Source organism: Myxine glutinosa, chromosome 1, assembly GCF_964187855.1.
Source record: "Myxine glutinosa chromosome 1, kmMyxGlut1.1, whole genome shotgun sequence".
Lineage (NCBI taxonomy): Eukaryota > Metazoa > Chordata > Myxini > Myxiniformes > Myxinidae > Myxine > Myxine glutinosa.
The window spans coordinates 92856501-92865783 of NC_136261.1; the positions used below are offsets into that span (position 1 = coordinate 92856501).

Below are 9283 nucleotides of genomic sequence, written 5' to 3' on the forward strand. Positions count from 1 at the left end.
CCCCCCAAATCGTCCGTTCCCCCCGGGCACAATTATCACTTAAAAATAAAGCAACAAAATTTCACAAAACCCCTAGATTAATTCACTCTGGACCACGCGTCAACCACTTCTAGTTTCTCTTGACTGACGGTTAAGAGGTGGTGACCAAAGCCCCAAAGTTAAACCTCTCGATAGCACTTTTTCGGGAGGCCCAGCTGAGTATTCCCTACATGGACGCCTTAAGGAATGTGGAGTTCACGGTTAGTCCGGGGAGGAAAGTTCATTACATGGACGCCTTTAAGAACGTGGAGTTCACGGTTAGTCCGTGCAGGAAAGTTCACTACCTGGACGCCTTTAAGAACGTGGCGTTCACGGTTAGTCCGTGTAGGAGCCCCGGCTCGGCGGCTCCACCGTATATAGTGCTTCAACTTCACCAGACTCCTAACAGTTACGGTGGGACCCCTTGTCCCAGCCGTTACCTGACTGGCGGTCTCCTTCTCGGCCAGTGCTCTGACATTCATTCTTTCGGGAGGTGCCGTAACTCTGGGAGCCTCCATAGTAATATCGGCTGCTGCCAACCCCAAAACTACCGCCAAGTTGTCCTCTTCTGTAGACCTCTCGACACCTACGAAATGCCTTCCCTACTGTTATGGTCCGACCCTCCAAATTCTTACCATTCCAATTCTTCTCTGCCTCTCTGGCGTCTCTTGTGCTTGGAAACGTGACAAAGCCGAACCCTCTTGACCGTTGCGTTTCCCTGTCTTTTACCACCCGCACTTCCACCAGCGGCCCATTTCTGTTGAAGACAGAGGTCAGAACTTCTTCCTCTGTGTTGAAGTTCAGTCCCCCTACAAATAACTTGGAACTTTTGTCGCCATCCCGAGCTGGGGTGGTGTTATTTCCCCTGCGGGGCTCTTTATCCACCCTCGGGTTACCATAAATTTGCCCCCCGGCCAAATCATTCCCGATAATCACAGATACTCCCTCTACAGGAAGCGTGGCTTGTAAACCGACGGTGACCGGTCCTGACACCAAATCGGATTCCAAATGGATGACATGAAGTGGGGCACTAACACAGCCACCGATCCCTTGTAACCGAACACTATCACCAGTTGCGGTACTCTTTGACAATGGCAAAATGCCTTCAAGCATTAAGGATTGATGGGCTCCTGTGTCCCTCAAAACCCTAACCGGTCTTGGGTTAGTCAAGTCTCCCTTGAGTGAGACCAACCCCTCATAAAAAATGGTTGGTAACTCTTCTGTGGGCGATTTCTTACGCTTGCCATCGCATTCGGAGTGGTAATAGTCGGACTCCGCTCTGGGTTTTCCCTTTTCATGAGGTAACAACTGGACATCAAGTGTCCAGGTTTTTTGCAAAAGGCGCAAGTCGGCCCGGAGGAAAAACTCGTGGTCTGCCTCGGGCCCCCTGAAAAATAAGTTTGTCTTGGGCCCGTAGCCCCCTGATTTCGAACCGTTCGGGTATCAGCGTTGTCCCCATAATCATCTCGAGGCCGCCGCCATGTATTGTCGTTCTCCGCACCTGCTGTTCCACACCTCCCCTGCGGAGATCTAGGCGAGGAGTTAAGTTCGTGGACCCCTATCCGGTGTGTTAAGGCATAATCATCTGCCATGGTGGCTGCGTCCCACAACTTCGGTACTTTCTTTTCCTGCAGGTACACTTTGATGTCCTCGTGGACACACTGTTGAAATTCCTCCACCAGCATCAGGTCATGCAATGCTTCGAAGTCATTCCCGACTCCTTTTGACTCACACCACCGATCAAACATGTTTTCTTTCACTCTAGCAAACTCCACATGGGTCTCACTCTCCCTCTTCCTGGCATTCCTGAATTTTTGCCGGTAAGCTTCCAGAACCAACTCATAGGCTTTGAGGATATGCTTCTTCAATACCTCATAATCTGCACATTGGTCCACTGGTAACGCCGAATAAATCTCTTGAGCTTTACCCACCAGCACACTTTGCACTAGTATGGTCCAAGCCTCCTCCGGCCAGTTTAACTGTCGAGCCACTTTCTCAAAGTGTGGAAAAAATTGAGTGACTTCCTTTTCACTGAAGGGTGGAACCAGCCTCACATGTCTGCCCACCTCCCAGGTGTTCTGGCTAGGTGTGGACCCCGTCAGCAAGGGTGGTACCTCTCCCCGTTCTCTCATTAAATCCAGCTCCTTGAATTTAATCTCTTGCTGAAGCGCCAGATCACGTTCCTTCAACTCCCTTTCGGCTTTTCTCTCCTCTGCTTCGAGTTCCCTGGCAGCTCTCCTCTCCTCTGCTTTTCTCCCTTCTAACCTTTCGTGGAGTTCTCGTTCCACTCTCCTTTCCTCTGCTTGTTTCTCTTCTCTCCTCTCTTCTGCTTTCCTTTCTTCTTCTGCTCTTTCCTTTTCTGCTTTCCTTTCTTCTTCTGCTAACCTTTCCTGGAGTTCTCGTTCCACTCTCCTTTCCTCTGCTTGTTTCTCTTCTCTCCTCTCTTCTGCTTTCCTTTCCTCTTCTTTTAACCTTTCCTGGAGTTCTCGTTCCACTCTCCTTTCCTCTGCTTGTTTCTCTTCTCTCCTCTCTTCTGCTTTCCTTTCTTCTTCTGCTCTTTCCTTTTCTGCTTTCCTTTCTTCTTCTTTTAACCTTTCCTGGAGTTCTCGTTCCACTCTCCTTTCCTCTGCTTGTTTCTCTTCTCTCCTCTCTTCTGCTTTCCTTTCCTCTTCTTTGATCCGTTCCTGGCTCCGTAATTGCAACTCCAGTTTCCGGAGCTCAACGTCTTCTGGTTCTTCGGGTAGCCACTGCCAGGCTAACTCGTCCCATGTTCCTAATCCCACCATAGACTGTATCACCATGGTCTGCAACTCTGCCTTCCTCAAATTAGTTCGGACCTCCAAGTTAAAATGTTTGGCCAATTTCAAGAGGTCCGCTTTTAGTAACGCTCGGAACTGTGCCTCACTAGGTCTTACCGCAAAGTTCTGTGCAACAAACACCATGGTGACTATCGTTAACACCTGTTAACCTTCACCCAAAACTTTACCACAATTTCTCAAAAATTTACCAATTAATAATTAATTAATTAATTTTAATTAATAAAAATTATTATTTTATTATGTTATACCATTTTATATCCCGGACGAGCCCCCAATTCTGTTACGTGGTCCTCCCGGTGACTACCTGGTCTCGGTGACCCCCGGACTGTGAGAGGAACTCCGCCAGAAAGATCTATGATTTATACGCTTTCGTAACGCAATCAATATGAATTTCAGTCAATAAGAAACCCCACACCAAGGATCCGGAGTAAGCAATAATATATTCCCCGAGCAATCAACAACCATCAACAATACACAATCAATATTACGAAGATGGCCATCTTACATATGTGTCCCCCCCCTGTCCCCACTCACGACCACTTGGGTCACTGTCCCTCACAATGTCTCTCTTCTCCGCACACGGGCGGTTGAACGAACCCCGGGCGGTCGTGCTCTAAACGTGCACGTCTCGTACCAGGGATAGCTGCTGCAGCGCACACCTCCTTGCCAAGCAACGGGGCAAAACCAAGCGCGGCTTGCAACGCGCGCAAGGCCCAAGGTGCGACCCGTACGCGTCCTTGTAGACGGTGAGGCGAACTGTGCCGGACGCTGGGTTCCGTGCACGAACCCACGGCGACTTGACGTGTAAAGGGGTAATTACCCCGCCCAGGTAACTCCTCTCGCCAGACGGGCTGTCAAACGCAGCGTTCCCCATGCTGCTCAATATCGATACCGCTCTTCTCGGCGCTGGGCGAGGAAGAAGAAGAGAATCGCCGCTCCTCCCGGACCTCGTGTCTTTTCTTCTTCCGTTTCCGGTCTCCTTTTCCCCAGAAGGGCTCCTGACCCTTTAATCACACCAACCTTTAATCGACTACACATTAATAAGCAATGACCTGAATAGTAATTCACATAAATTCACATAAATCCGTAACAGTTTCACCACTGTCTGTTTGTTTGTTTGTTTGTCTGTCTGTGAACAAGATATCTCAAAAAGTTGTGGATGGATTGTGACAAAACCTGGTGTACAAGTTGTGTGTGTGACAAGGACTAATTGATTCGATTTTGGTGAAGATCTGAATATGGATTCGGATACAAGAATTATTTAATGTTTAAGTGATTCTTCACCATTGGGGGATTGGACGAAAAGTGATATATCCGGCCTATCATTGGGATACAAAACAAACTGTTCAGCCTAGTGGAGGTATGTGCTCTACTGAGTGTCGTTCTATTTATTGATGCTTTGCTGTGAAAATTATATACTTATTGCAAAAACACTTTTTTGTGAAGCTGAATAATTTAGAGTTAACCAAAAATATGCAGACATGAGATTTACAGTGACAAAAAATATTTGATTTGCCAGTATATAGCATGGCATGCTTGCCGCATTGTGGTCACTCCATGCTCAGCCTTATGTGATGGACCGAGTACTTACACCACTCGTGCACTAGCTTTCCTCAGACTTGTTTTGATTTCCCTCTGCCCTGCCTTCCTTCTCAAAACATGTGCTGTGAATCAGTTTCATAAGCATACAGAATGTGTCAATCCACCCCCCCCCCGTCCCCCTCCCCCGCGCACACCCCCACCCTCAAACTCCACCCCGATACCATCCGCATTTTGCTTGCCAAACTATGAAAAGTAGTTTTTAGGAAGGCTATCATGTATTTCTAAAACGTGTGTCTTTCTATTTTATAAATGCCTTGTCTAAATAAACAAAGGTCTTGCTTTAATTTAACCATTTTTAAGTCTCCCTCATTAAATCTATTTTATCGTAAACATCCGGTCCTCCAGCCTTGTCACTCTACTTTTCTTTTCCTTTGCAGAGGTTCAGTTCTGCAGTCTGGCATCAGTTTTCTGAAGCAAGTACAAGGATAAATGTGGAGCAGCCACTCAGCTATTCAAATTGCTATTCTGAAAATGAGCCAGAGAGCCATTTGGATAGCCAATCAAATGATTGCCTGGCCAGCAAGAGTACAGCACAGGGTGCATCTTCAGCCATCAGCAGAACCAGTCAAACCATGAGCCATCCCATCCATCTGAACCATGAGTGTTCCAGCAAGTGTGGTAGGCAACGCAGATGTAACAGTACCAGGCAGTGTCATAGTCCAAAAGGTGTCCTTGACATCTGGGGTTCATGGCTGGTGGCTGGTGTCCGCTTGCTGTTGGCAACACACACTCTGGACACTAAGACAAGTGGAGACGACAATGATTCTGTGGACGTTGATAGCATTTATGACAGGCGTGCGGCAGAGGCAATCAGAAGGGAATGGTGTCTGCAGCTAGAGACAGAGCTGGAAGGTGTGTATCAAGATAGATATTGTGTTAATAAGATGTATTTTCACTTTTCTCTTCTTTGAAATAATATGGCTATTTCTATTTTTGTTCCCTAATTGGTATATATACACATGGAAAAATGTTAGGCATGTCGACAAAATAGTACTGCTTGTGACAAAATTGTATTGTTTGTGAAATTCTTTTTGAATCAAATAAAACTTAAATTTTCTTTAAGCATAAACGAAAGAACCCTTCCTGCACAGGCTGTGTTTTCCACTCATCACTAAACTAAGACAATTTTGCAGACCCAGCACTTCCCATCCTATAGGGGTGCCAATTTGCAATAACACTTTCGCATATTTAAGGTTTAGTAAAAGTAACTATATAGTTGCGTACTTCCATTAGTGGCAACAATTCCCTTCTGTATTCTCTGGTAGCTTATTCAAGGGATAAGAAAGGAGGGTTGCAGCACTCATTTGTTTCATGATGCTTTGACACATCATTGACATTTTAAGACATTCATTCTGTTGTCACATCATTGTGACGACAATAAATTCAACACATCGTGTGAAGTGGAGTTCAACAACAGTCTAGTCATTGAACAGTCATTGACTAGTCATTGACTAGTCATTGAACAGTCATTGACTAGTCATTGACTAGTCATTGAACAGTCATTGAACAGTCATTGACTGGTCTTGAGCTCCACATCATAGGATATGCTGCCAGCCGCCCCTTTCTAAAGTCGTGAATTTTGGTGTAAAACAGTGCCATTAAAAACATCCGAATTTTGTGATTTAAAAAAAATCAACAATACCTTGAAATTTGTCTCCAGTCATTTGTCAAACATGCATATCTTACCAATATAAGGTTTTCTTTTTGATAAACATGACAGTTTCTGAATATTTACCTCCACCAACCGAAGGTGGATGGATGTTGTGTTCACCCCTGTCTGTTTGTTTGTCTGTTTGTGTACAGGATATCTCAAAGTTGTTGACGGATTTGGATTAAATTTGGTGGACAGGTTGGGTGTGGGACAAGGCCGAATATATTAGATTTTGATGAAGATTCAGATCCGGATCAGATTTTAAAAAATTCGTGATTCTTCATCATTGAGTGATGGTGCTAAAACAATATATAGCACGACATCTCAAAAAGGTTATGGAGGAGTTTTGACAAAACTTGGCGGATAAGTTGGTTAGGTGACGAGAACCAGCCGATTAAATTTTGGTTCAGGTCCGAATCCAAAACCGTCCTTTCAATGGGATACAAAACATAAACAAGTTAGCCTTGCCTCTCATGTGCTCTCCCGAGTGCCCTTCTAATTTTTCTGTTATTGCTATGATCCCAAAAAATTCAGCTTAACTTTACTCCATGTGTATATATTAGAATGTTTTTATGTCAATTTAATCTACTCAATAATAACAATTTACTTGCCTTACAAATTGTGCATTAAAAGTTTGTTTTATTTCACAAATTAAAAAAAATCATTGGGTGAAGATAGGTTTGCTTTATAAATGGTTCAATTATAAAATAATTTCATTCAACGTACTTCACTTCACTCGCTCATCTCTCGATGACATGGACTTTTAGAGTTTGAAACCAAAATATATAAGAATTCCTTCTTTGCAATATAGGATAGTATCCACCTTTGGAAATTCTTCAGAGTGGTACAAATGATAGGTTGATTGTTGCTTAAACATCAGATTAAGAGGAATGATTGGAAGATCTTGAATATTAGAGTTTAACTGACCTAAACCTCATTTCATGCTTTCCTTCATCTTTTTTATCACAGCTTCAGACCAGCAGAGTTTGAGTGAATTCTTGTCATACTTACTTGACTGCGCACCTGAGACTGAGGAGGATTTGGAACTCAGCACCACAAGAGCCGGGGAAGACGGAGAGGCAGCGAACGGAGTGTGGAGCCTGTTTCGCCCTCCGCCCCTCACCCGACCTAACTCGCCACATAAGCTTGCTCAACGCCTTGCCACTGCAATGGAAAGACCAATCGTAGATCCTGAATTTTGATTCATTTTGCTCTTTACTCTTGTGTTTACTTTGCAAGGATGCTGATAGGCTTTTCAACATCAGGAGAAAAGTGCTCGAACTTAAAAAAGAAAATCCATGTTGTCAAAATAAATGTGTAATTAAATGTGTTAAAAACTAAATAAACCTCCACTGATGCAGGAGGAGAAGAAAACAACATGAGAAATGAGGTGGAGAAATTGCTCATTTGATGAGATGGCAGACAGTTGGACAAGCCAGAGATGCTGGGCTTTGCTGTACCAAAGAGGATCATGGCCCATGTTGCTGAGGCCTTGCTTATACCTGCAGTTGGTATTTTATTGAACATCTAGTTAATTCACTGGAGCTAATCATATACAAATTGATCAACAGCACATTTTATTGCTTTTCTTTTAATAACTTTTTTGCTGGAGTTCTACCACGTTTATATATGGTTTGTATGCACTATAACAAATAAAATCACCACAGGTGTTTTTAGGCAGATTTGACCTGTCATTGTATGCAGTTGCCCTTACCGTTAATTACCATTTTATTTAAATGGATGAGAGTTTTATGAAGGATTTGTCGAGTGATTTCTTTTGAAAGTCTTCTTTTTGAAATTTATATTAAGCCATTATTGTTTTGGTTTTCTCCAAGAGCTCTTTGATTAATTTATTGAGAAAGCCATTGGCTGAATAGTCACCTCGTATTGTTGGTTACAGCAACAAATATGAAGCAGTTTCTAATTACCCCATGCGCGTGAAGCGAAAAGCGTGGTTAAGCGATCTCTCATGTACGTACATGTCTGTATTTTGTTAAGAGCGTACATCAAAAACTGTTCAACAGAGGAAATTTAAACTTTACCACACGTTACATGACCATTTGATATAGCACATATTATTGGATGACACCCTGCCCCCTCAGATCTTTCATGGTGAATAAACAAAGCCTAATGCCCAGAAATAATGTCACTCCCTCGCGTTGGAAAATTTGAATCATTGTAGTCGCTTCAGCCTTTATTGCGCTCGGCTGGTGTAAAAAAGCGAAGAGGAAGTACAATTTGGCATTTTAACAATCTCCCGATTTATACTTTTGCAATCTATTCTGCCATTTTTATCAGCCTTGGTAGTTATGAAAGCACTCAAACGAGAATAAAAGCTACTTTGTAAAGGCTTATGAATGTACTCTATCGCAGACTTTTCAAAATATATTTTGTGCACATTTACCTCAAACGTAGATAGATGCAATTATATATTTGCCGCCTCAAAAAAAGTGCAATGCAAAAGGACAGACACTCCGTCCAATCAATGCGAAACTTTAACAAATTGATCAACTACCCATGTGAAATATAGTTTGATGAAAGTGATGTCATCAATCATGTGGTTTGGCAGCCATATTGGATCAAAGAAGAAGAAAAAAACACCAAAGTTGGCTCGCACCAAGTCCTTCTCAAGAATGCGTGGGGTAAGAATGAAATGAATACCATCCAGTATGAAATATTGAACATTGCATTTCTTTATAGGAAATCCTATGTTTCTTTCTAGCAAATCTAGGGGAGTGGATGGGGAGGTGGCAGTGTCGCAAGTCACAAAACCCCTTGGGGAGGAGGAATCTTGTTTTGTAATAACATTAATATTATGCCATTATAATTAGTGTTGTTATTAGAAGCGGCCTTGGATAAACGCCGTGGAAGCGGCAGGAAGAGTCATGTTATTAACCCTTGTTAATAACCCTTGTTAATAATAATACATTTATTTTATATAGCGCTTTTCAAGAAGCCCAAAGGCGCTTTGACAGAGTACAAAGAACAAGTGCAAAAAGACAAAAATCAATAGGTAAATAATCAAAGCAGCATCTGGCAGTATATGAACTTTTCTTGAGAATTACTTGGTTCCCCCTAAGAACACAAGGGTAGTCCAGCGTGCACACGATATTTTTTGGATGTCCCTTCTTTTCTATTGTTTGGCATTTTCTACAAGCTATGGAATGTCCCTTCTTTTCTAGAGTTTGCCACA

The 9283-nt window shown here is 43.1% G+C and overlaps 1 protein-coding gene across 9 annotated transcripts in view; it reads left to right on the top strand.

Annotated features, from left to right (window-relative positions):
* LOC137417661 (ubiquitin carboxyl-terminal hydrolase 28) overlaps window positions 1-8438 on the top strand; it is a 138762-nt gene extending 130324 nt beyond the window's left edge. For all 9 annotated transcript variants that reach the window (XM_078774624.1, XM_078774606.1, XM_078774613.1 and 6 more), the window contains 2 exons: window positions 4817-5291; window positions 7060-8438. In XM_078774624.1, coding sequence (XP_078630750.1) covers window positions 4817-5291; window positions 7060-7292 — 708 coding nt within the window. In that variant the 3' untranslated portion in view covers window positions 7293-8438. The remainder of the gene's footprint in view (window positions 1-4816; window positions 5292-7059) is intronic.
* Window positions 8439-9283: the final 845 nt, after the last annotated feature.